The sequence below is a fragment of the Opisthocomus hoazin genome, chromosome 22 (assembly GCF_030867145.1).
Source record: "Opisthocomus hoazin isolate bOpiHoa1 chromosome 22, bOpiHoa1.hap1, whole genome shotgun sequence".
Taxonomy (NCBI): Eukaryota; Metazoa; Chordata; class Aves; order Opisthocomiformes; family Opisthocomidae; genus Opisthocomus; species Opisthocomus hoazin.
The window spans coordinates 8981547-9008177 of NC_134435.1; the positions used below are offsets into that span (position 1 = coordinate 8981547).

Genomic DNA, 26631 nt, shown 5'->3' on the forward strand with positions numbered 1-26631 from the left:
GGACACAGGAGAAAGTGAGACGTATTTTGGTATATGTTCTCCCAAGTAACATTATCTTGCAAAAAAATAATGTTTTACCATCTTTTACTCCTCCTGCAGTTCCTCTGTTCTCATTCGCTCGACTTTCACACGTATGAAAATTTAAAAGCACTTACTTAAAACTTCCTTTTGGAGACTTTATGATATTCCAGCAATAAGGTTTTCCATGAGGGTTTGGACATATCCAGTTGATCTCTGAGCTTTGTGTGTCCTGGGGAATTTTTTAAAAGCTTGATCCCGTGCTCACATGAAATGCACTGAAAATACTCTTAGTGATTTTTGTTGGCCATTTGTTAAAGGTTAGGGGCTGTAGCAGAAGGATGCTGCTGTCTTCAGTGAGGGCTCAGATAAAAGATCAAGCTCTTGTGGTTGAATCTGTACTACCACAGTGTATGTACAGCATGTGCCCAGCTTACTGAGCAGTAAAACACGCCATTACACAGCCACATTACCTGCACCCCACGAAACAACAAATTTGGGGGTTGTTTGAATATAGATTGTTTATATGTAATATACCCCAACTATAGAAAAAGACATATAAAGAATAGAAAGCTGACATCTTTCGCTTGCCATCCCTTATTTCAGAAAGAAGTATTTTAGGTTGGTTAGTTTTCCAGGCATATAGAAAGTAAGAAAATGTCCAAAGTGATCATGATAAGGATCAACCAGAAATTCAAGACACACCCTGTGTACTGTTTCCTTGTGGAGAAAGAGGTAGTAAAGTTGCAAAAATTAGAGTGGTTTAAGTCATCCTACAGATATACTGCTACATGTAACTACAAATTTAATGAGTGCTCAGAGTTTATCTGTTGTTTTTTTTTCCAATCAGTAGAGCTTAGGGTAAGAGAACCATCAGAAAAGACTTCTTTTCTTTATGCCAATAATACAGTTTCTCACATGTGCAGCAGCAATCACACGGTTTGAGGATTTGTCCGTAATAAATCAGACACAACAGAACTGTTGTAACCATAGCTCCAGAATTCCCTGTGTTCTCCTAGGAAATCATTTCAAGGAAAAAAAAAGAAAAAAATTTGGCATAACAAAAAGTCTTAATTTAAAATCCTGAGAAAAAATGTACAAAAGCCCAAACTATCAGGAGAAAAAAACCCCAAATTCATAAGGGAGGGTCCTTGGGGTCAGAACCATCAGCTGCTTAAAGTGCACACAGACAGCTCTTTCCATCCACATCTTGGAGAAAAACCCTGGAGTAAACAAGCTGCCCTACAAAAGCACCATATGTTGCATTAATATTTCTGCTGTTTTACCACCTGGGCAATTTTAAGGTAGGTTTCTCACTGGTATGGGGAGCAGAGAGCCTGTGCTGAGTTGCTGCTCAGCACAGACCGAAGTCTGAGGAGACACGTGCTAGAAGTGTCTACTGACCCATGGTACCGTATGTGGGAGAGGAGGCTTCAGCACTGCCTGCTGCTGAGCTGCCTTCCAGCCACTCGCGCCATAACTTGGCCAGAGAATCTCCCTGTCGTACCTTGACTGTGTCCCAGCGACACGGATGGGAGCGCCCGGGCCACGCTGGGGATGCTGTCAGGTCCTACAGCACTGAGGCGAGACAAGCGAGTGCTGGAGGACAGAGAGGTTGCAACGTTCTTGCTGAAGACAGTTACATGGGAAAAATAATTAAACCACTCTGTTAAAGCTAATCAAAATCCACAGTGACCCACAAGTTGTTTCAACCGTGAATATTTCCCTGGTGTGCTCCCTGTTGTGGCCCCACTTGCCACCCACTGTAAACTGAGAATAAGCTGAAGAAAGTTATCAGCGGCTGCCTTCTGCTCTCCCAAGAGGCAGCGGTTTCTGTATAGCACCAGCGTATGCTCCTGCAGCTGCGGGGATGGGCTGAGGCAGCCAACAGGGCTGGGTCTTACATGAAAGCCCATCAGGGTCGGCACCTGCACTGACAGCTTGTTCTCCCTGGTAACACTTAAATAACTGATTAAAAACACGTGAAGCCCCCATCACCCCACCCCTGCATTGGATATTGCACAATAATATTTAAATACCGTATAAACAAGTCATCCCTATATGGAAAAGGCCATCAGCAGAGAGGGCTGAGTTCAGCTTGGCGTGTACCAGCGCCGTTCCTGGGGGCACTCCTGCCAAGCCTGGCTGCAGCTCGTTGAGTCACATAGGAAACGGGTGAAGCTAGAGGAGAGGAACTGAGACACTGTCTGTGGCTGCAAATGTTTTTTGGTGTGATGAAAGCCTTCCAGTCCCCTGTGAAGGTCAGAGCCAGCTGGGAACTGCTTCATGAGTGCCCACTGGCACCCGGTCGTCCCACTTTCAAGAAGTTTGCAGCACCAGCTGTCCTGACGCCATTATTCTGGGTGAGATGGAAAATGGGGAAGAGAGAGAGGGGTCAGCACTGGTGAAAGAGCAAACGCTACCCTGTCCCTCTCCAGAAGCTGATGTTACAGTGGGCCAGGAGAAACCTGTCTCCAGTCACATGCATTTGCACCCCAATGCATCACGTAGGAAACTCTCACACCAGGAGCACAGTGAAGTTCATGCAGTTTTTTCTATTTTTTACAGCTGGCCTCAAGTATGTTGTTGGCTGGAGGCAGCACCTGTGGTGTGCCGAGTGGAAGTGTTTTGTGTGAAGGAGTCCAGCTTGGGAGCTGAGCTCAGTGACTTGAAGTCCCTTATTAACTGTCCTTTTAAGGACACTCGTGGGAAACACTACCTGCAGAGAAAACGTCTCCTTAGCCGTGGCTAAAGAGGCTGGAGAGGGTTTCTCTTCCATACTGGGGGTCCTCAAATCTTGCGTGGACCTTCTGCTGCTCTTCACTAACCACTCTGGGTCACACACCCCCTCCTTGCTCAGCCCCACTCACACAAATGTTTTATCTGAGGAAGCGCTCAGAGATCTGGAGGACTGAATTATCTGTTTTGCCTAACCTAGTAAATACTTAAAGGGGAACAGGTGAAAACAGAGGTCCCTGCACTAAAGGCAACCAACCCAACAGCCCCTCTGTTCACACCCACTGGGGCTGTGCTTGAAGGCTTTTTGCCATATGATAGCAAAGTTAGTCCCTGCAGAGTAGTTTTACTCCCCGGCAGTGAGAGGACACTGCTGTGCCTCCCATCACCGCGCTCAGTGCCTACCTCCACCACAGGCTGGAGTCCTCTTGGGGTTCTGGGGTGCACAGGAGGTAGCGAGATGGCAGGGCTGCTCCCTGGCCAGGCTCTGGGTCTGGCTGGGATGGGATTAGCTGGCAAAGCTCTTTGGGGTGGCCGGGGCCTAGAAATATCCTGCGCAAGAAAGAAACAGTTTTGAATTCTCAGCCTGGAGAGATGCCTGGCCTGAAAACAGAGAGAATATTTTTAAATTTTAATTTTTTGTAAGTCTGAGATGGCAGATCGGGTATGCAGCTGCACACCTCAGTGTCTCTGGTTTGGAGTTAGCCCCAGGGCTATTACAATCCAGTGGCTGTATGATGAAAAACAGGAGAAACCTTGCAGACTGGGCAAGAGTCCCCACCACAACTCAGCCTGCAGCATCCCTGCCTGAGACAAAGGACTGAAGGGATACAGGTAGAACCATGCTTGCAAAGAGCTCTTCCTCTCTGAAGCAAAGAGGGAGCATGGGTGGCTGCTGCTGTTACTTACTGTATTATGCAAGGGATTAGTGGTTTTCAAAACACAGAGTTTTTCACTTATCAAGTTTTGGGAAGATTGGCTTGAGGCTGCTGGGCAGCTGGCTTCAAACTGAGGACAACTAAACAGGGTAACAGGGTTACCGTGCTCTGCCTCCTAAACGGAGCTACAGGCTGAAATCACGCCATATTCTGGCTGCTAAAGGATCCAGAAGTTTTGAGCCTTGAATGTTGCAAGTAATAGGGAAGCTATATTCCAGAGCCTTTTAATTAACCCCTTTATTGATGCACTTGGGTTTGGAAGCAAGTTTCACGTGCATACACTCACTAGATGATTCCCCATCCAATGCCTGTACATTGTAAGTACATGCACACACGTGTGCCCATGCACACGCAGCCCTGCACCCACCGACAATCAGTTCTGACTTTGTTTGTGCGCACAGCTGTCCCTAATAGGATGCTCTGAGCATTATATTTTCCATTCGTCTAATGAATTTCAGTGTAAAGCATGCCCCCAGGGAGGAGCTACCCCCACAAGAACTAACTGCCTGGTGTTGCTTAGTCTCTGTGCGAAGTCGCTGGCTTACAGGTGTCGATTTAATAAACACAGCTGTACTCACAACTTGGAGGGCACACAAAAACCCTGCAGTCTCCTTACACTATGCATAAAGGCGATGCTCAACGGCTGCATCGGCCGATGCCTGGAAATCTATTGCTCTCCAAGGACCTTGCCCTGTGACTGCAGGAAGGATAAGGCAGACTAAATCCCACCAACCACCGGGTCCAAAGAGCTCCTATAGGAATAGCAAGAGAGCAAATCTGGCACATACTGCAAACATCTAGGAAGGACACTGACAAACAAACAGTGAAATTAATGACTTCCCCTGTACCTTCTATGTCTTGTGGCTCTCCTCCAACCCAGAAATGGCCCTCCAACCCAGAAATGGCAAGGTTTCTTTTGGAAATCCTATCAAAAGTGCCACATCTAGTAGGTCTGACTGATATACAGAGACTGGATGCGTTGGGAGGGAACACAATGGAGATTGTGGGGAACTTGTCAACAACCAGCTGGGAAGGATACCTATTCCTTATTGACTAGAGTCAGCTTCCTGCTTTTGTTTTAGTTTTCTTTCCTGCTGAAATGCCAGCTGTTCACAGGAACAATGCAGCCAGAAACAAATCCCATTCACTAATATACTTCGATTTTGTTTTCCACTTCAGAGAGTGACTGCTTGGGAGCCAGCCTCCTGCTGTCCCCCATAACTGAGCTCTTTGCTCCTTTTGCTGGCCCTAACCTAGAAAAGCTAGTAGGGATATATTTTGGTAAAATGGGTTTTAACCAGTTTGAGTGTTTTGCCATCTTTTCCATAAGGGTGTGGGGTCTGTACCAAGCTTAGAACAAAATTGCCAGCAAGATAAGTAAATCTTTCCTTATAACCCTCAAAATAGCCTCATGGCTAGGATGCTCATGTAAGATGGGGTCATTGTGTGTTAAGTCTGGTGTTTCCTATGGAACTTGCTAAAGGTCCCATTTCGGCTCCACATCAAAATTTGTCTGAGGCTCCCAAGGCTTTAGTCCAGGAATGGCCAAATGCAGTATACCTGGGGGGGTCATCCCAAAGAATGGAGATCCTGTGCTCAGTACTGAGCCTCAGGCTTATCACTGACTGGTAGTCTCTGAATGGGCTTGTTTCCAGGAGATAAAATCATGCAAATGGTAAGAGGGGCTAAGTTAGACTTGCTTAGTGAAAAATCTTTGCAGCCCTTTCATTCCTGGCAGATCATCTATTTGATTTGCAGCTAAAAAATGTTAGCTGATCTTGGGAAAGTGAATGCTGCTTTGTGATGCAGGCTACCTGACTGCAGGTCCAGGTCAGAGGTACCGGGAGACCTGAATGAAGAGGAATTGTGCATGCTGGCGTCCAGCTACGCTACAAAGCGAGGAGGACCACCAGTAACTGTCCTGCAGCGAGATGGAGCACGCAGCAGCGAGCATGCTAACCCCTACCCCTATGCCAGTGTCAGAGAGGCTTCTCCCACCTCCCTCGGAACAAACCTCCCGTCACACTGCATCTGCAGGACAGCGGCGCAGCTCCGTACCTGCGAGACAGGGGGTTTGGGAGCCAGAGGTGCTGGTCTGCTTGGGGGTGTCCGCCGGGCAACATCCTTCACCGGTGCCGGCTGCGCTGGCCCGGTGGGCTGCCCCACGCCGCGGCTGTAGCCAGTGCAGGAGGCAGATGGGTGCTGCGCGTTTATTTGGAGGCCTGGAGCTTGCCGGGGAGGAGGTTTTGATGGGATTTCAGGGAAGCCAATCACCTGTGCGGAAGATCCACAAATGACTGAGTTAGGTGCTTCCACTTCAAACCACCTTTTTACTCTCTGCCACGCTTTTGAGGATCTGCATGAGGTTTTCTGCCCACACAGTAGAAAATATTGACTGCAACACTGCTATGTGTTTTATATGTCCAGTAGGTGTTGACTAGATAAGACTGGGAAAATTTGGGATCATGAGGCAGAAATGAGAATGAAGAGAGCAGAGTAACTCAGGCATTATCATTAAAAGTGACACCTGCAAATAAATCCAGTGTTTGTAATTTCCACAGTTTTGAAAGAAGGATGTCACAGAAGAGGATCTATCAGAAGAGACAAGAGGCCACACGAGCCTGGTCAAATCCCAGCTCCTGCCTTATGGAAATGGCTGGAAAGAGGTGCTACATTCAGCTCCCACAAACTTTCAGCCACAGGGGTTGTCTGTCTGTTTTTCCCAGCCTTTGATAAATCCCCTCCCTAATTGCAGTGTGAGAGGGAACCACATCCCACGTCTCAGGGTGGCTGCGTCTCTCCCCGGGGAGGTGGAAGGTGACCTTGCCCCTACCTTCCTCTGCTCCTGGGGGGTTTTCAACTTGAAGCCAGGGTTTGCGTGCCCGTTTCCAGAGGTGTCACTGACAATGAGGGAAAGAAAAGAGTGTTATTTCCTTTATATGTTTTCTCCATTTTCTTTGCCATATTTTCCATTGTATTTTAAATGAAATAAAAAAATGAAAAGCACATACTGACCGTACCAACAAACCAATTTAGTTACATTCCTCACAGCCTTTGCAATTTCTCTTCTGCCCTGGCACTGAAAGGGGGTGGACGCAAGTAGACAAAGGCACAGCACCGACAATTTACCTGAACTGCGGGGTCTTCTTTAGAGAACAGATGGCAAATTTACTCCAACATTTCAGATAATAGAATAAAAACATGATTCCAATGAGGAGGAGAATGGGAGCCAGGACTGCGAGAGCTATCACGACTGCTGAAGGGCCTGAGGGCAAGAAAGTAGAGTTAATTAAATGGAAAACTCTCTGCTCCCAATCTAACTCAAGTCCTTCTGAAGTGCCACCATAGTAGAGTCGGTCCCACTCACCTTCGGGCATGGGGGGACCGCTGTCCAAGCTTCCTCCCCTCCCCTGCTTGTTGCAAAACGGGGGGGCCCACCCCGAGTTGCAGTGGCAGTTCTTGTTGTTATTGCAGACCTGGAGTGGGAAGATTCAGAGACTTTAGCACCAGTTCCTAAAGCATCTGCAAGCTAGAAAAAGTTAAGCCCTTGCTGGATAAAACGCTACAGAAGAAACTCTTATTGGCCTAAATATGGAGTTCAGTGCCTGAAAACATTTTCTTTTCAGGGAGTGAAGAGTGTCTCCAAAAGACAAAGGTTCTTCAGCTGGAGTGCCTGTAACCTGGATTCAGGAGAAAAACAGTATTTAGAGATGCCTTTCTCTTGTTCTTATCTCTAAACTGAAGGACATGAGTCTTCCCTTCCACATGTGAGATTTTCTTATTGTTAGATTTATTGCTCGGCCCATTGCTATTTGTTTTATTGGTTAGGCAGCCCCTGGACGGGATGCTGATCCCTCTGACTAGGGACGTCCTGTGCTAATCGTAGCATTTAAGTTGATTCTGCAGAATAACTGACAATCACTTCCTACAGCTTCATGGATCGTAAGAAATGAAGCAGACTGGGAATGAAAGAGTGGGGTGAGTCCCTCTCCTTGTTGGGTGCCTCAGGGAGACACACACTGCTGCATGCTGCTGTATTAACCGCTCTTCTCCATTGCCTAACTGAGCCATGGGGATGGAGAGATGCTGATATTTTGTGCCAGAAACATCAGCAAAAGCTATAAAAAATTCTCACCAGTCTTTTCTTTCCATCCCCTGGGGGCACAGCAGAGCACAGTTTGGGATAAACTGTTCTGAATGTGTCTTTTTACTACATTTTTCCCTCAGTAAGTCTGATGTTTTTTTTATTCAATCTAAACTGGGCCCAGAAGATTTTTCTGGAAGATTACCCCTTCCCGTTTTTCATTCATTGCAGTTCATATCCCTCCTGTAGACATTCTTAAATCCTATGTCAAACAGACACTCACAGACCAGAAAATGCATCAAACATGAAAGGAGTCTGCAAATGAATAATCAAGAAGCAAAAGTCCAGAGCAAACCTAAGCACGGTATCAGAACTGAGCTGAACAAGCATCCACGGATGCATTGCAGCCCATCCTGCTTCAGTCTAAAAAGGAGAGGAAAAGACAGACACCTACTCCATGCCCGTGGCACTTCTTGCTACAGCTTTCAGAATCAAAGATGATGGATGTGTTCTGGCAGCGTCCCTCAAAGCAAACCTGCAGAGAAAGGATCCAAAAACTCAGCGTTAGCTCTTTGGATTATGTACCATATTACTGCTTTCTGTTATTTTGTGACTTGTGGGGTCCCAGACACCTTGGCAATACAAGTAATACCACGGGCAGAACAACAGGCCATGAAGCTAACCTGGTTCTCAAGCTAAGATTTCATCACTACCCTAAATCCCAGCTAACACGCATCAGTGAGCTCAGAAGTCAATAGCTTGGCCATGTCCATGAGGCAAGTCTGTGCAGGAGCTCTCAGGTGTCCCGATTTCTAATTGTGTGCCTCACTTCTAAGCAAGACAACCTCAATCAACTAGCAAATCCCAAATTTAGCACTGACCCTGGACTTCATCTGGCAAAGACTGAAGGTATGGCCTTTGGTGTGTATTCTTCCATTGCTTCTCAGAAGCCTCTAAGAAATTATTTTTCTAACAAACATAAAAATCCCCAGAAAGGCATTAGACATAAGAAATGAATGGCTTGACAACCATAAAGCATCATTCAGATGGAAAAGTGATACCCTGAACGTCCTCCAAGCCATTAAAGGCGGGATGGTACCTACATGATGGCTCCCACATTTTGTTCCTGTCAACACCAGTCCAGGATCCAGCATCTCCTTCTCTTCACTCTCAGATCTGTACACATGGGTCCCTCGGCACCTCAGCTGTGTCCTCTGCATGTGGATAGTTGTGTCTATGGCCACCGCATTGGACTGCAGGGGTTTGGAAGCAGAGCTCTGGCACTGGATCTTCCCACATTTAGCATCTCTGGTTTCAAAGGAAAGGCTAAAGTGATTATTTCTGGCTTTCTGAATGTTTTTCAGGCATCAGCTCTACATGTAAATTAAAACAGCAATGTTGAGTCATCGTTCAATGGCAAAAGAACAAGCACCTCCCAAGAGCGAGGCCAAGCAACAGTGTCTGATGGGTACTGATGGTTCCATTTCATTGTCCCCATGGGTAGGCCAGCCTCAACAAAATCACAGATAAGACTAAGAAGTTTTAATCTCAGCTAAAAAGCTACATTTTAGCTTATGGATTTGAAAAATCCTCTCTTCTGTTGCTTTGAAAAAATATCAATTAGATGTTTTAAAATGCAAAAGGCAGGGAAAAAGGTAAATTTTAAGCTTCGGTTGTAAGAGCTCTAAGTCCAACAAGGCTGCAGCTGGTTTCCCAGGAGGCAGAGTATGAAACAAAAGCACGGATCAGTTTTATCTACTGGCCCATAATTCCGTAACATATAAAAACATTTTCTCCAATGAGCAACTCTTGGCTGCCACTCTGCTTTCTACCTCATCTCACACTTCCTGTAGTTGCCATAGATGTCCTTCCCGCAGTTCCCATAGATGTCTCCAGCAGCATTAACCTTCTCGAAGCAGGCGTCTGGTGCTGGCCTTGCTCCTGCGTGGAAGAGACTCACATGGCTGATTCCTGTGGAGCCTGGCAGCCCGTCTTACCCCATGCCAACCACTCAGTTGTTTGTTTTCTGTGATGGTTTGAGCATGGGAAATTTTTGCTGCCTCCTCCAAGCAAGCAAGGCAGGAGAAGAGGCTCCTCAGACTTTGGCACCGCTAATGGGTATGGAAGGTACTACTGCCTTACGCAGGGTGAATAATAGCAGGATGCCACAGAACTTTGCCTGTTCAAAGGACAATGTATTTCGCTGCAAGTAGTGTCCTTACCAGGCCCCCACAGCTGCAGGCACTGGTCTTTGTACGTGAGACACATGCCGCTGTAGCAATAGGCCTTTCCGCCGTCGCAGGAAGCCCCATTGATTTGGTAAGAGTTGGGGGGGCAAAACGGTGACTCGCCAGTGCAATATTCTGGGAGGTCACAGAGCCCCGATCTTTCCCTGCAGAGTGTTCCTGGAGACAGCAGCTAAAAAGACACAGAAGGAAAAAAATTGAATTATTGCTTGGCTCCTTTGTGTTTTCATGTCTGCACAATGTCTCCCTGTAGATAAGAAAAAAATCTTGCATGTGTCTTTTCATCTACCTTGTCTTAGGTTTTTTCAGGTCAGCAGTGATCCAAGTGACTCTGTAACCTCATCAACCAGGCAGGGTGTGTAGAATCAAATTAATGACTGTATTCCTTCCCTAGGTAGTGATGAGATCATGCACAGAAAACAAGGCTGCCAGATCTCAAGGGGACAGAACCCATCTCCCCCAACCCTAGGACAGGATCCGATTCATCTAAACCATTTCTGACAGATGTTTGTGTAATCTGTTCTCAAAACCCTCCCTGTTTGGGAAGTTCGTCTGAGTGTTTGACACTTGTTTCTGCTGGAGATATTTTTTCCTAATGCGTAACTTATGTCTCCCTTGCTTACAAGTTTACCCAGTTCACTCTTGTCCTGTCCGCCATGGGCATGGAGAACAGAAGGGCATACACAGTTACATCTAGGAGGATTTTCCAAGTCTCTTGTGAAAGGGGTGAGTTCAGGTGGGTTCCTGGAAAATTATTTTCCACATGCTCAGGATAGGTCAGTAAGAGCACACAGTCAATGTGCAAACACAAAAAAATGAGCTTAGGAGAAATGTGTGCCTCTGTTAATTTTTGAGTTAATTTGTTGTCAAAGCTTGAGATCTTCAGCTCCAAAAAACAGAAACACCTTTTAACCAGCCTCCATAAGGAAAGCTGAGATTTAAAATGATAGTGGTCACACGTGTACAATCCTCTTCGCTAGCGTTCGTTCAGCAAGAACCTTGGCTAAAGAAATTCAGCTGCATCCCAGAAAAAGAGGGCTCAGAGCAAAGATAGCATCCAGCCTAAGCCCCAGTGGAAGTGTTTGCTCCAAGAGCTCTGTCTAGATTTGTTCTAGACCCAAAGGAGAGCAATATTCCTTCTGATTCATCCCATCCCTAAGTGTTTAAGAAAGACAGTGTGACTTCATTGCAGCAGCATTCACAGCTCATCTTGAGTTATCACGAGTCAGTTAAATTAGTCAGAAGAAATTACCCCACTAGTTTGATTGCACTCATAGCCGTGCACCTAAAAATCAGACCATGTTGCCTGCAGGTGAGGAGCTGAACTCCATGTTCGGCTGTGTTTGCTCCCCTTTCCCCACCATTTTTCAGCCTCACACTTCCACCACCATTATTCCCTCCCCTCTCTTAGGAAAACCCAGAGATCCCACCTTGCACTGGTGACAGCAGCTGCCATGGGCACATTCGGCACCCAGCTTCAGGGTGCAGGTACTGGCATCGCAGCAGGGGTTACTGCATTCCTGGAAGAGAGCGAGATGCAGCAGAGTTTACAAGGCAGATGTTCCAGACAAGAACATGCCAGAGCATCGAAGTGTGAGGCTGGCATCTGTCTGTTCTCGTGCACAATGAATCATACACGAACAACGTAACACCGTTCCTTCCGCATTAAGTTCGCGATACCCAGCATGTGCTGAATTACAGTACTGCATAGTTGTATCCCGTGTCGGACTGACTGGATACTACAGGTTGTGCTCATTACATCTACTGAGTCTGGGCTGCTGGTTCCAGACCCCTTTTGTCTTCTTAGGCAAAGTATGGATTTGGAAGAGTGAGACGCAGTGCTAAGAGAAGCCCCATCCTTATCAAGAATGGAGCCATAGGCAAAGTGAACTTCTATATGAAACTGCAACATCTAAGATCACTTTCTCTTTTCTTTTTTAAATGTTCGACCATGGATTACACCATCCCTGAATTCTGGGATGCATTGTACTGCATACTGTGAATTTAGTTAGACACGATACTTTACAACCTTGATTTACATTGTGTATACATTTACATACAGGGAAGGTATGCATATCTCCTGCAAAAACAAAAGCTGTTACATATCACATAACTGCATTTGCAAAATACATAATAAAATCATTGTGTCCCACTAATCCCCAGATGGCTGGATCTGAACGGTTGTTACCTCCACCTCTCCACAGTCACACTCCTCTCCTTCTTCCAAGTAGCCATTTCCACATTTCTTCCCACCATACATTTTTTTGGTATCTGGCATATTGGAGAGACACATCCCTCCACCAGACTGCAAATACTTCTCCAGCTCTTTTCTATTGCACTGGTTGAACACCTTGGGGAATGGGTGCCTGAATAGGGACAGTGTAGAAAAACATCATGACAGACCTGGGCAATGGTTTAGAGAACAGAAAATGAGCACAAGCAAATCCTGACATGTGCCAAAGGACATAGGTCTTTCTCTGAAGTCTCTGAAATTGTGCAAACGTGGACTGTGATCGTGTGTGTGTGTGTGTTCAAAATCAGATCCATTTGGATTACATTAGAAAATCAGGTGATTGCACTGCAAGACTGTCCAGTAATATGATGGTCTTGAAAAACAAACTTTATTGAAAAAAATACGTTGAGTTAGACTTGACTTTGTCAGCTGACAAGTATGGCTGTCTTTGCCTGCTCAATACTGAAGCTGTGGCTTATTCCTAACTCAGCTTGAACAAGCCTAAGAATCCAGCACCCGGACTGTGAATAACTGCTTGTGAATTTAACTGATAAAAATAATGTTTCCTTTTCCCTATCTACTGCCTTATTGCAAAGGACATGAATATTTTCTGTTACATGAATTATTAATTTCTGTTGCTACAATGCGTGAACCTATGCAGTCTATTCCTGACCATGCATGTGCGAGCACACATTGTGTACTGCACGTTTTACCTGCACGCCGATAAGTTTTCACTTCTCACCTAAATGTTTTTCCTTATTTGGAGAAAATCACTCATGTAAAAGGAAGTATGTAATGGAGACAATTTTGTCAAAAACTGCTAAACCCCAAGGAGGAAGGATTGAGGAAACAGGGAACGTGGCTGTAAGTTTTTACGTGACTGAAATATGGAAGCTGTTGTGGTTCCTCAACTAAAATGAGCTCTGGAATTCCTGTGGGTTTCCAGAGTCACTCTCGCTTCCCCTGTCTCTCAAAGCCAGCTATTTCTTCCCTTTCAAACACAGACTTTCTGTGGCCCACTGAAACCAAACAGTGTTCTTAAGACAACAAGTGGTTGATCTGTTTTCATGTCTTCTGACTTAGAAATATAATTCTATTGCTCTGCTTTTTAACAATCTCAGTTCTTTCCTGAAGCAATCCATCCTCCTCTCTTTACCACATTGTAATGCACATTATCTTTTGCACAAGGTGCAAAACATATCTATCAACTACCTATCTACATATTTTGTGTGCAACACAGGAATGAAACCCACGTAAACCTCCACATGCCAAGGTCACACATGTTCTGGTCACCCCTCATTTCTCTGCACCTGCTGGCAATAGGCAGCCCAGGTTTTGCATAAGGATGTGTGTGCATATGCATTGAACTTGCTTTATGGTGAGGGATCGTTTGGTAGGACACAGCGGGAAGCACAAACTCAGAGACAAGAGGATAGAGGGGTCCTGAAACAGTCTCTGAGGACAGGAGATAGGAAAATATTCCTTTTTACCTGACTGTTCAGAGCTCCACTTCTAAATGCTGCCAGGTCCCTACATTACCTAAGGCCAGTCTCAGGCAGGAATAAGTTCATTGGGAATTTAGAAAATTGCTACCGATACATAAGCCAGGGTTTGCCCAGCAGTATTTTCTCTATAAACACACTGGCCCCAACAGGCAGCTACAGACCCACCTTCAGTCTGCATTTCTAGCTCTTACTCCACCAACGCTCTTGTATTGAAGCCCTTTGCATTTGTTCGTAAGACCCTGTAATACAAACTCACCCAGTTGCAGAAGCCATGATGCAGCCTCCTTCTTCGGCAGGGGTAGTACAGCAGCCGGCTGAATCATGATTCATGCCAAAATTGTGTCCCATCTCATGGGCAATGGTAGCAGCAACACCAATGGCATTATCAGAGTGATCCTGCGCGAGGTCAAAGAGGCACATCAGCGTTTTACCTGGGCCTGTCCTGTGCACCTCTGACACAATAGGGTAAGCAGCACTTCTCATTACTACATGTAGAAAACATCTACTGAAGGTATTCATGCCTATGAGCAGGTGAGCTAGAGGCCTTCATGGGAAAGATTTTCTTCCTGAGCTTTAGGAGGCATCTATCCTATGTACTCACTGCTGGCAAGAAACATCATACTAAGCATTAGCAATTACTTACCATGTTTACCCCTCCTGACTGGAAGTCAGAGCACATGGCCATCACGGGAGCCAAGCCTACTGTGGTACCTTGGAAGGGCACACCCCTAAAATCAACCCAGAAAGACCATGAAATGGCACCAAGGCACTTGAGAAGGCAAGGCAGAGAAAAGCATTCTGCAGTCCACAGCTTTATACATATACACAGTGTCAGGTGAAGACATTTTCTTTAGCAATATCTTCAAGTACAGGACCTTATAGCAGAGCTACAAAGCCTGAAGACCTATTTTTCTTGGACTGCTACTTTGTTTTATGGGCCCACCAGCCAATCCTATTTTTTATAATGGTCTGGTGCTACAAAATGCTCCTCCTGAACTTTGCAACAAGCACAGAAAAGACTATTTCTGGATGCTTAATTGGATACTGTTTGGTATGCTTAATTTACCTTAAGCCTGCAATTTGCCAGCTTGAGATTTAGTGACTTGACAGAGTACTAGATAACACCTCTGAGGTGCAGCCACGCTCGGCTCCTGACTGGCAAGCAGGACTTCTGCACCGTCCCTGCTGGCATGTCTGAAATGGGAGCCCTGGAAATTGTGCTCAGGACATGGCTAGGTGAGGGTGAAATACAGGCTAGGTGAGGGAAAAAACAAACAAAACAAGGCAAAAGGCATTGCATCTCTGCATTTCAGTCCTACAGGTTTCTCCTCTGACTCACCACTGATTACTGGTGGGTGAATTACCACAGGAGAGGTAAGGAGGTCAAAGAGTTGCTGCACATTTTTCTTCCGATGACACCTGTACTGCTGGCCATAGCTACTGGCCCTAATGAGATCGGCAGGATGAGTAACAGACCACCACCCAGCTCCCAGCACCCTGTCCCCCGTGCCTCCAAGGGACGAGTTAGGAACAAACACCTTCTGCAAAGGGCTTAGCTCCCCTTTACGGGTCTTGCTTGTGGTTCAGATCTTCTTGAAATTGTACATGTAGCTGTGACAGATCATGTGCAGCCGCCTGCGATATGCACACACGACAAAGCTGATGCACTTTGGTGTCTGTGTATTGAGGCTGCTGCATAGCCTGGGACCTCTGCTTTTCCTAAGGTGATCGTGCGCTGCGTGCCAGAGCGTAATGCTGGCTGAGCGGTCGCTACACACGTCCGCCACTCTGAATCTCAGAACGACATAATCTCACATGCTGATTTCTCATCCACCCAAACTACTTGTCAGAAACAGGTTAATTCAGAAGAAATAAACCTACGTGATTAATTGGGCGTTATCGTGTTTTCTGTGCACCCGCTCCTTGCTACTCCAGGCCAGAAAGGACTTCAGGGTGGAGTAGGGGTTCTCACTTACATCACATTTGTTCCAGTTACTCCAGATCTCCAGCCCTACCAAGGCAATCCGGATATTCAAGGATCTGTAAAACTAAGATACAGGAAGGAAAAGAGATGACAAAATGAACACCACTAATTTATTTTACTGTTGTTTAAATCTTGTGTATAAACCCTGCTAAATGCTACTACAGATACACATGTGCAGAGGAGATGCTCTCCCTGGTAATTCATTGCAACTTAGCACTGCAGCTCTGCAGACAGAGACGTGCACCAGTCACAAACCTCAACTCAGTTGAACTAGAGATGCTGAACGTTCATCTTTAAATGAATGACAGAGCAATAATCTAGAAAAACCAAGGCTAGAGACTGACATCAGGTTTATCTTCAGATGTGTCAAAATCCCTGAAAAGAGGAAGGAAATAATCTGCTGGCCACGTCAAGTACGAATAGCACAAGTCTTCATGGGTGGGGGGTGTGTGAAGGAAGCAGCAGAAGGAGTTTAAGGGGAAAAGAGGGGTATGAAGGGAGTAGATCTGAAAAGCTGTGAGATTTATTTCAGCAGCACTGGATACTACTGCAAGGACAACATCTGAAGGCTTCTTCCACCTCGATTGCTAAGATTTCTACAATTTGAAGTGAATATCTTAGTCCTTTGTTCAAAAAAAAATAAAAAAGGCAGCATTCAGGTAACACAGTTAATAGAGATGTATTAAAACACACAGACACTCACACTGGCTCCAAAGTAAGGAATGGAGATTCCCCCACCCTGTCCCTGATGTCCACAACAGAATTGTTTGGCAGATGCTCTCCACTCCCCAAGCCACTGGGGAGAACTGTTGAAGCATTATTCTCTCCCCAAGAAGGCAGTCTTCCTCTGTTACAATTAATTCTCATAATTCATGATTTGGGCTTTGTTTTCCTCAGTTCACACACACCTGATCTCACCTTATCTACGTAATTAGCAGCCTCCACTAATTTAAGCCTTGTTGCTTCAATGTTGAAGTGATGCTTCTGAAACTGAACAAAATGAACATGTCAGGCAGCACAAAGGCAACTAGGAAGAGCTGAAAAGTATTAGAACAAGTCACATTACTCTGGGAATAAGAAGGTAACTATCAGGTGAAGCCCAAAAGCTTTCCTTCACTGTACACCTGAGCGTAAGCCCACACATACGTGTATGTTCAGAATCCATTCCTGGCATCCCACTGCAGCGATGTTACTCAAGAGGTGGTAGGAACTCAGTGGAGCAACCCAAAATTACCAGAGGCCCCAGAGCCAAGGGCTGACAAAGAACTGACAAATGTGCCAGGTAAAATATATGATAACACAACTTCGTGTCTGAGGGCAAGGCTGCCGTAGCACTCATCCCATCTCACTCATCCGATGAACAGGGGATGCATCTTACTCATCCAATGAATTTTCCTATTTAAACCACCTGGCAATTAATGAGTTAATTTGAGCAAGCTGTTTGATTCAAGGAATTAAAGTTGCAAAATATTTAGATTTTTGTTTAACAGAGGACAAAACCTGGGACTTTTCTCCTTGCGAGGGAGACGGTAAAGGCAGTAAGGGCGGTTAATGACCATGCTGCAAGCGTGTCTACCTCAGCTCGTCTAATGAAACGGTGAACAACATATGGCAGTTCCCGGGTACAATGGGTTTGCTCGTAGTTTCCCTGGCATCCTGCTGCCTAACAGAGAAGGCTGAAATAGATTCTGCCTCTTTAGTTTTGTTCAGAATAAATTATAGCCAGGAGCACTATGTGGCTTTCACTGTTGAAGTTTCAAGTTGTAAATAATGAACAGGACCAGCCTGACGCCCGTCTGCGCTGGAGATTAGGTGATCAGCAAAACACTGTGCGGTCTCCACTGTCAGTAAGTACATCTGGCATGCTGTCCAGGCTGGGAATTGCTGACTTCACTGGGTCTCCTCCAGCCCTGTTCTATGATCTAGAGCCTTGAAAATGTCTATTTATATACCTGCTACCAGCTCAGAGCAGAGGATAATCACGGCTGTCTTCTCTAGAGATTAGGCATACTGCAGAGTTACAAGCACGTTGCTCCTGGAAACTCCCAAGTCACCCTAGGCTGAAGGCAGTCTCTCCCATCAATAACCAGGGCTGAGCACTGGTACCTTGGGAGGTAAGAACTGACCCCCAACCCCAGTCCTTCAACTAAATCGCAACCTGCATCTCTCCCCTGGCCAACAGCGACTGACAGTGGCAGCAGAGGAGTCATGGCTGCTAGGGCAAAAGTGACCAAGCCACAGCTCTCCCTGTCTGCTGGTGGGGGCAGGACTGTCAGGATGGCAAGGGGAAATCTGTTGAGTTCCAGCTGACCTCCCCATCCCAGGAGATGCTGCAGGGGGGATGCTCACTCTGGGCCTGGTACTCACTTGGTATAAACATGATCGCTTTTCTTACCTCTGCATAATCAGCCACGAGCAGAAGTTCCACGTACTTCGTAGCCTGCAGAGTCTCCCGTTTCACCTGCGGCAGCCGCAATGCAGGTTATTTCCCCAGTATTCCCCAAAAAACTCTTTGCAAAACATGCGTACAGGCCATTTTTCCCAGTTTGTTTTTCACTGGCCATTCACCCCATCCCACACAGGGACTTCCAGATGTGGTTGACTTCTAGCACCCAAGTATCACAAGTCAGTTTAGCTACAGCGAGTGCCCATGTGCCAGTCCTCAGCCCACCCGTTCGTTCCTGTATCGGATGCATGAATCTGTGCAGGAGCAGCTACAGCCCAGATTCCTCCTGCTACACAGTGGTCCCCAACACTCATTTATTTCTATGCTGCAGCCAATATTTGGCAGCTAGCTTGCTAGATACCCTCTTAAATATTCTCCTTCATTTCACTTTCTGAGCGATGCTCCCAGAGAACAGCAGGCTCCTCGGGTTTGGAACAGGTGGGAAATTTGGAGCATCACGCATGGACCTGGTCTGAGTCCTGCTCACCCTCTGGCGAGGTGGCTTCATCCCAGCTGTAAAGTCCCTGAGCCAGTCTTCAGCTGCATCCCCAGTGCCCTGGTAGCCACAGGCTCCTTTCTGCAACCTGAGGTCATCCAACCTGTAGATCAAGTGCTGGTTTGGGCTGTCGGGAACAGGCTCTAAGATATAGCTGGAATTGCTGCTCAGTACAATAAGTCCTCTGTTGAAACGGGAAGCAATAAGAGAGAAAGTTAATTACCATCACAGCAACCGGAGACAAATCCTTCTCCTGCTACTGAGTTCCCATCTGGCTCTGCAAGACGCTTATCTTTACTAGGACATTCAGTTCATTAATAAAAAGGATGTAAATATTTTGAATTCATAGGTGGAAATTCCTGAGCTTGCACATATTAAAATCTACTCAGTGGGCCTCAGATATCCAATTAAGGGGCTATCGGAGCATGTGCTGCAGCAGTGTTAACATGAGAAGTATTGATTTTTTTAAAGTACAGCTTTTTCCTTAGGGGCAGTGGAAGCTTTTCAACAATCTGAAGAAATTCGCCTTTATTAAAACTGACCTAAGAAACGTGAAGACTTTGTTTGTCAATAGAAAAAAACACAGCTCTCTCTGGGACTTGCATGTGGCCGTACGGTTCTGGTTTTCTCAATGAGTGCATGACAGCCAGGAGGGCTGGAGATCTCCTGTGTTCGATGCCCACTAGAAGACGTGTGGCTTGACAGGCAGCAGCCCTCCCTGTGAAAGCAGCCGTGTGTGCTCTGCTCCCGTGCCTTCCCGGCAATTCGAAAACGATGTCAAGGGGTTGCCAGCGCACAGCTGATAGGTCAGGGGTGCAGGAACGCTACCACATGTGCACACCAAGGAGACGTCTCTGTCTCCTCTGCAGCTAGGAAGGCAGAGCCTAGGAAAACGCAGGCTGACAGAAGCAAGGCACACCTGTGACTACTTTTGCTTTTAGATTATTTATTGCAAACCGCAGGTGGCTGCACTGTGCTGTTTATCTCACTGGGCTCTTTGGTCTGTGCTGCACTCACTTAGGATGTCTGGTTTGCCTTGGCACGGGCTGTTTCCTGGCTGGAGCCGGTCCCTTCAGCACAGCTTCCAGTCAGTGCTCGAGAGCAGATGACCACTAACATCAATAAAGCCCATGTGGAGTTTTGGAAACAAACTCTCAGCTGGTGTAAATGAATGCAGCTCCCTGGTTGCAATGAGCCTTTCCAAATGCTCCTGCTGAGGATACCAACCATCTTCTCCTGCCAAAGACTCCAGTACTACCAAAGTGAAGGTTTTAAATGCATAACACACACAACCCCAGCATCACCCAGGGAGAAAGCAGAGAGCTGGGCTGACAGCTCAGGAGGAAGTTCAGACTTGAAGACTTTGCCCCAAAACGCACACAAAAACTTACCAGTTGTTAGAGGCTGAGAGAAGGAGCTGGTTTTGCCTCAGCCAAGAGTTTTGGGCTGGGACGCGGTGAGTCCTGTCCCTGCCTCTGTAAGGGATGCAGCCCTGCGCCACTAACAAGAGAGTCTTTTGCTCCAGTGGACTCCTGAGTTAAACTTACTTCTTGCATGAGTCCACGTTGCCAGCACAAAGCAGAAAGGAGTCTAGGAGCTGGCTAGGAGGCCATGGTTACTAACAACACCCAAATGTCTGCATTTCCCCCGACACACTCCCTTTTATGCCCCGGACTCTTGGCTGGGTGGCGTTTGAGAACGGGTCCATCTGCCCAGAAAGAACTCAGGCAGCCAGGCTGCTGGGGAGCAGAGCTCGCGTGGCAGCACGCTGAGGGGCTGAGCAGAAGTGTTCCCGCAGCTCCGGCATCACCAGGCACTTACCGCAGCCCTCGGCACGTGCTGAGCGTGACGCTGGAGTGCTCCCAGCCCCTCACGACCCCATGGTAAAAGCAGTGGTCCTGGAAAGCAGAGGAGAGCAGGGCTGGCAATTCACTTGCGGGATGGACGTCTGCTATATTTAGGCATCACTGTGTCCCATATGAGCGCTGCGATACTCCAGTAATTACCCTCTTGCCACTGTATTTGGCAGATGATTTTCATAGCTAAATCTCTGTCAGTGCACCGAAATTTGGCCTTTCAGCCACCACGCACGGGCTGTGAGAGTGCATCAAACGCCTCCTTGTTGCCACTAAAAATTAAGAGCTTTGAATCCCCAAGGAAGCAACTTGGATGGCTGCAGCATTAAGGCTGATGCAAAGCTTTCTGCCCGTAACGGGAGCTGCCTATCGATGGCAGCTGGCCCTGGGTCAGGCCCCAGAGGATGTGCCTTCAGCCCCAGAGAGGGGGGTGCCATGGACAGCGGGGAAGTCCCCATCTGGGGGGTTCTGGCAAGACAAAGGCAGCCTCTGGCAGGGACAAGGAGGCTTTGGGGCCGGAACACGAACATATTCATCACATCCCTTCCCCTCGCCCCGGGGCAGCATCAGTAAAGATGATCTCATGGGGATTTTATCTCTTATTTTTTTGCAGCGCAACCAATGCACATCTTTGTGCCACTGCTGTGGAGAGTGAGCCAACGACTGCGTGAGATCAGTAGTTCATGGGATTTTTACTGAACAGGAGCCAGCTTACATGGGCTGGTTTTCCCCAAGGCTGGGAATGTCCCCAGCATGGAGCACCCAGTGGCAAAACTTAAAGCAAGAGGTTGAGTAGCAGGAGGAATAAACAATTTCCCAGCACCCAGAGAGGGGAGGAATGCTGGAGGCTGACATTGGCTCTTGTATCAGAGCTCAGGCAAAACAGTAAGATGTTTCTTACCATTGCTGGGGCCCCCTCAGGTCAGGAAGCTGGACTGCCCTCCCCTTCAGCTTAAAACAGACCCACGGCCTCGAAGAAAGGCTCTGGAGAAAGGTGGTCACCTGCTTCTCCGGACCCTCTGCACGCCGTGGGAGGGAAAACGATCTCTGCACTCACCGTGTGGTTCAGAGAGGTGGTCTGAGGTTGTCCAGTCTCACTGTAATGAGTCTCAGTGTAGCCTGGTGCAAAGAGGTTTCTGCAGACACAGGGACGGGGAAAAACAGAAAAAAAAATTAAAATAAAACAAAAAAGACAATAAGACCTCTCTTTAGACCTGGATTTCTGCTTCCTAGGTGTGTTAGAAAATCATCTAGATACAGCTCTTTCTGAAGTCAGTGTAAATACTCCTGCTGCTGTGAACCACTGTTGCAGACTCGGGGCAGTCGCTATTTGCTACCTGTAGTGTGAAACCATCTGCAACACACGGAGAGGGCAGGCGGGAGACAGGCATTTGGGGGATCCCAGCTGTGCTGTGTCTCCGCACTCCGGATCAGGACTTTCCGCCTGCCAGGCCCTTGTTCACAGCCTGGCCCCAGGGAGGTACAGACTAGTGGCTTCCTGGTGGCACAGGAGCCATCAGAGCCACAGGCTGGGCTTCCCAGCGCAGAGCCTGCTGTGGTGGCAGAGGGTCAGGAGGTGGAAGAATAGCTGACCTTGCCACATCCACCCATCTGCTGCCCTGGCAGGAACGAAGCACTTCTCATGAAGCATATCCACTTCTGAATGATGGCACCAAGCCATCTTCCTAAGTGCTCTTTCAAGCCATTTATTAAATTAAAACACTAAAGGAGAGCCTTTCCCTGAGTTCAATTAGGTGCTGGGATCCAGTTCCACTCTAATTTTATGTGAGTACTTTAAAAAAACCCCAGAAACCCAACATGACCATCATCCCTTAACAAGTACAAGTCTCTGTGCAGTTGCCTTTACTACTGCAAAGTTATGCCCCGGCTATACTGAGGTTGGATTCAGTGCATCAAGCCCAGCGTAGCAAGCACACGAAAGGCCAGTTCAGGACACATCTGGGCACTGGTGCGAGTTCTTAACTTATATTCAGACTCTCTCCAGTCCCCAAATCTGAGTACAATTATAAACCAATCTGCATTTCAACTTCTGCCCAGAAGCCGATTCACATCTTCGTCCTAGGAAAATCCTGATTCCCTGATTTGAATTTGTTTATGTCATCCTCACATAGACAATATTCTCCCTGTCTTCAGCCCAGGATCAGACCGAAAGTCTATAAAAGGCGCTCCTGTGCTCTGAATAGTAAGCATTTTGATTCGGTTCCAGAGGAAACAGCCTTCCCCTTCTTTTTAAACAGCTGCATCTGCTAAACAGTGAGGTAAAAAAGTATAACAAGTCAAAATCTGGGCCAAACCAAGAAGGTCACATCCTGTGTCCAGCTCAGAAGCAGTAAAATGTAGGTATAAAACATATTGGGTGGTTTTTTTTTTATTTGTTTGGTGTGGGTTTTTTTTTAAAAAAAAAACAAACAAACAATGGCCTCACTTCCAAAAATTTGGAGGGGGATCACAGAACATGCCCCATTTATGACAGACATTTCTGCAGCAGCCCCGTGGTGCTGTCAGGCCACCGAAGTGCCACACTGGCCGTGCCACGAGGATGTCACTGGCATCCTGGGCAGCATGATGCCAGCAAGGCTGCAGCTGCGGTTCAGTCCTTCTGCATCCCTGTTTAACACATTTCATGCGCCAGATGTCTGAACTATGACCTGCAAGAAAGAAAAAATTCTCTTCTTTCCTTTATTTCTTTCGGCTGGATGAAGAAAGCTGTATCAGAAGCAAAAACAAAGATTTTTCCATCTGCTTTGTTTTTTGGTATGTGGCAGTCAGGTCTAACCCATCTTGAAACCTTCTCTGTTTGAGTAAGGGATTGGGTGTTTGTAAGATCTAATCAAATTAGGCCAGAGCAACAGGAAACACAACCAGAGTGTTTATCAGAGTGGTTGAAAGTGCTTCCCCCACCCAGCATCCAAAGGCCCAGACACCTGAAGTACCCATGTTTAGTGTCAGACCAAACTATGTGCTACTGTTGTATTTGACAGCATTTGATGTCGGGGAATACAACAGCTTTTATCTCTACTTTCAAAGTTCACTGAATCCCAGAAAAGCTCATTTTGTTTCTTTCTGATGTGTTAATTCTCCTCACTAGATCCTGTCAGTGATCAGAAGGCGAGATTGCTGTGTTCAGCTGTCTCGGGTCTGCAAGCTGAAGATAAGCACAGAAGCACCATCCCACAGACAACAACTCCCTTCAGCTCCCTGATGCAGTAGCTTGCTCAGCACGAGGCTGCAAGAAACAAATGTTTAATCAACAGATTGCATTAACTCGCAGGAAATTGCCTTGAGCAATGTGCTCTGGCAGGTATCTGGTCTGTGTAAGACTGTCATCTCGAGAGTAGACAGTAAACCAGTGTGCATCTGCCCAGTGCTGATAAAGCCAGAATTAGACACCAGCCCATGGATTTCCAGTAGCTGAGGCTTGCACAGCCTACTTGTTTCATTCCCAAACAAGCATGCTTATGTTTTCTTCCTGCTCCTTTATTCTTGGAAAGCATTCGCTATGAATAGCTATTTTATCTCTCTTCCAGCATCTACCATAAAACTCCCCAGTGCTTTGACTCCTGCCCAGCACCAGTGCTGAGCCAGCCCATGCTGTGCACCAGAGCCTGGCCCAGCAGGTTTCAAGGCACAGGACGATGCCACACGATACCCGGTGCGTGCACGTCTCTTCCTTCCTTCAGACACTGCCTCTGTCCCCTTCCAGGGTGGGTTAAGGAGCTGAGAGGTCTGCCTGAATTTTCAGGGGTACTTACAGAGCTGCTGAGCTGAAAGCATGCATCGTTTGCCTGAGCAGTGCCATGTTACTACGTTCAAGCCTCTCTCTGCCAATTGACTCCTATCCTACATTGAGGGCTCCCTGTGAAGAGTCCAGCTTCTTATTCTGAGCTTGGAACAGTCCTGTTTTGAAGACCCTTCCCCACCTTAATGCAGGGGAGGCTTGTGGCCCTTGCAGCACTGCTGAGCAGGGCTGTCACAGTGCATTGCACGGTGTGCGGTGGGGAAGGCAGTGAGGAAAGAGGAAAAACAACAGGACATCTTGCAACAGCCTTGGGGTGCCATCTCACTTCAGAGCCTGTGAAAGTTCATTCCCGGTCCAGCTCACTTCCTCAGCTAGCATCAAGCTTTCCACCAAATTGTAAATATATAGAAAAGAAGTCTTCTTTGCATCTCCAAGTGCACCAGAGTTATCAGCCAGTCTTGTCCCTCTTCTCCATGTGTATCAGTTGTTGGATAAACAGGAGAGATTAGGGAGACACAAGTACCCCAGAACCTTAGGAGTGGCCTTTATCTGCCATCATTTGAGGACAGCATCACTGCCAGGCTGAAGGGCTGATTCCAGGGGAGCTCAGCCCTGCACAGCACTGATGGATCTGATTCACCACTTCCAGAGGAGCACAGAGCTCGCCTCCTCACTGGAGAAGGAAAGCCTGGAAAAACCAGCATGATTTGATCCTTAAAACATTACACGCCTCAGTGACTACCTCTCCAGCAGCTCAAGATGGAAGCTGCAAAAATCTAGATGCAAAATAACATCGTTTAAAGGCTTCTGAGATCCAGTCAGGCAGCTGGCAGATTGCTAGCACACATCATCTTCCTCAAAGTCAGCATGGAGTCCATCATTAGAGAAGATATCAGCATGAAGAATTGATGAAGTCAGAGGAAAAGCGGATTTTGGATGGGAGCATTCTCCTTTGCCAAACCTTGATCACAGCTGCAGCTCTGCGGGGCTGTTTGGGGCCAGGGTAAGCTACATAGGAGCGCCCAAGATGTTCTCGAGAAGCCCTCACACCTTTCCAACAGCAACCAGCTTTCGGCAAGATCAGTCACTCCCCAAGATCTGGCTCAGTGTCCAGCTCAGGGTGGAATAGCCTGCTCTTGGCAGGACTTGTTCCTCAGAAAGCCTTGGGAGCCCAGTTAAATACAAGCGAGGAAGCCAAACAAAGGAAGAGTGGCTCAGTGCCATAATGTACAGATGGCTTGAGACTGTTTCTGCTGATGACCGACGTGGAGTGATCTTGGTATTGCTCCAACCTGTCAATGATATCATTGTTTGAAACAAAACCCTCCTCCCTGTGCCGCTGCGCTGCTCCCTGGAAGGGGCCTGCCGTGCGGAGCTGACATTACAGAGCACATCGACATGCCATGCCAGGGAGGTCCCATACTTTGCACAAGCTAATGGTCTTCAACTGGAGAGGCAGGCTGAGGGCGTGGGGCAAAACCCACCTTTCTCGGCAGGCAGCTGCCCCTGTGGCACTTGGGGACGGTGCAAGAGTGGGACCTCCAGCTCATCCAGCCACTGCAGAGGAGCGGAGAAGCATCCAGGGGGAGAGGGGCTGCAGGGCACACCCAAACACTCCCCACAACAGTAGAGGGAAAGCTGGAGTCTTTCTTGCAACACCACTTTCATTTGAGGAGTTCACATTTCCCAGCTGCTCTGGAGAACCTCACCCCTATTTTCCTGATAAATGGGAGCAGTTTTTCTCTCACCTGTGAAACATGACTTCTTAGCACAAGTCTTGGGGGTGTTCAGAGCCCTCCATCCGAGGGGACCACTGCGAACAGCTTCACCAGCCACAGATCACCCATGGGCACTGGGACAGTCCCAGCAGCACGCTGGCGCTCTCTCTAATTGGAGCAAGCAGGACTTTTTATAATTTGGTCCCACGAGCAGCTTTGTTTGGGTTCATTTTAGAGAGGGGCTAGTCTGGGTGAACAGCTGCCAATTTAAAAACACCCCTGAGTATCTAGGAGACAGACATTTTGTATTCCTCCCAAGAAACAAAAGCTAAATGGTCCGTGAAGCTCTCATGAGAAATATTGACTCTTAGTTTTTCAGTCATGGGACCAAGAAAAGTCAAGCCTTCAACTTCTTACATCTCTTCCCCTGTCCCTTTCCTCAAATCACAATAAATCTGTCTAGTCAGGCTGCCAGCATCTGGGGGTGGAGGGGATTGACTCTCCCAAGAAAGATGTCAGATTTCCATCTACAACTCATGGTCCCACTCCATTGCCTCTCAACAGCATCTAAGTAGCGTAAGAAGTGGAATTTGACCCCTTACCTCCCAGTC

General features: G+C 47.2%; 1 protein-coding gene across 1 annotated transcript in view; it reads right to left on the minus strand.

The window, feature by feature from the left end:
• Positions 1–22: 22 nt before the first annotated feature.
• The window catches only part of ADAM19 (ADAM metallopeptidase domain 19), a 34995-nt gene continuing 8386 nt past the window's right edge, over positions 23–26631 (minus strand). The window contains exons 4-23 of the mRNA XM_075441840.1: positions 21600–21678; positions 20508–20584; positions 18678–18870; positions 18140–18205; positions 16663–16734; positions 15642–15808; positions 14404–14488; positions 14017–14156; positions 12211–12388; positions 11453–11542; positions 9999–10194; positions 9609–9717; positions 8880–9084; positions 8231–8311; positions 7060–7168; positions 6822–6957; positions 6526–6592; positions 5751–5966; positions 3160–3306; positions 23–2377 (exon numbers count right to left, since the gene is read on the minus strand). Coding sequence (XP_075297955.1) covers positions 2303–2377; positions 3160–3306; positions 5751–5966; positions 6526–6592; positions 6822–6957; positions 7060–7168; positions 8231–8311; positions 8880–9084; positions 9609–9717; positions 9999–10194; positions 11453–11542; positions 12211–12388; positions 14017–14156; positions 14404–14488; positions 15642–15808; positions 16663–16734; positions 18140–18205; positions 18678–18870; positions 20508–20584; positions 21600–21678 — 2488 coding nt within the window. The 3' untranslated portion in view covers positions 23–2302. The remainder of the gene's footprint in view (positions 2378–3159; positions 3307–5750; positions 5967–6525; positions 6593–6821; positions 6958–7059; positions 7169–8230; positions 8312–8879; positions 9085–9608; positions 9718–9998; positions 10195–11452; positions 11543–12210; positions 12389–14016; positions 14157–14403; positions 14489–15641; positions 15809–16662; positions 16735–18139; positions 18206–18677; positions 18871–20507; positions 20585–21599; positions 21679–26631) is intronic.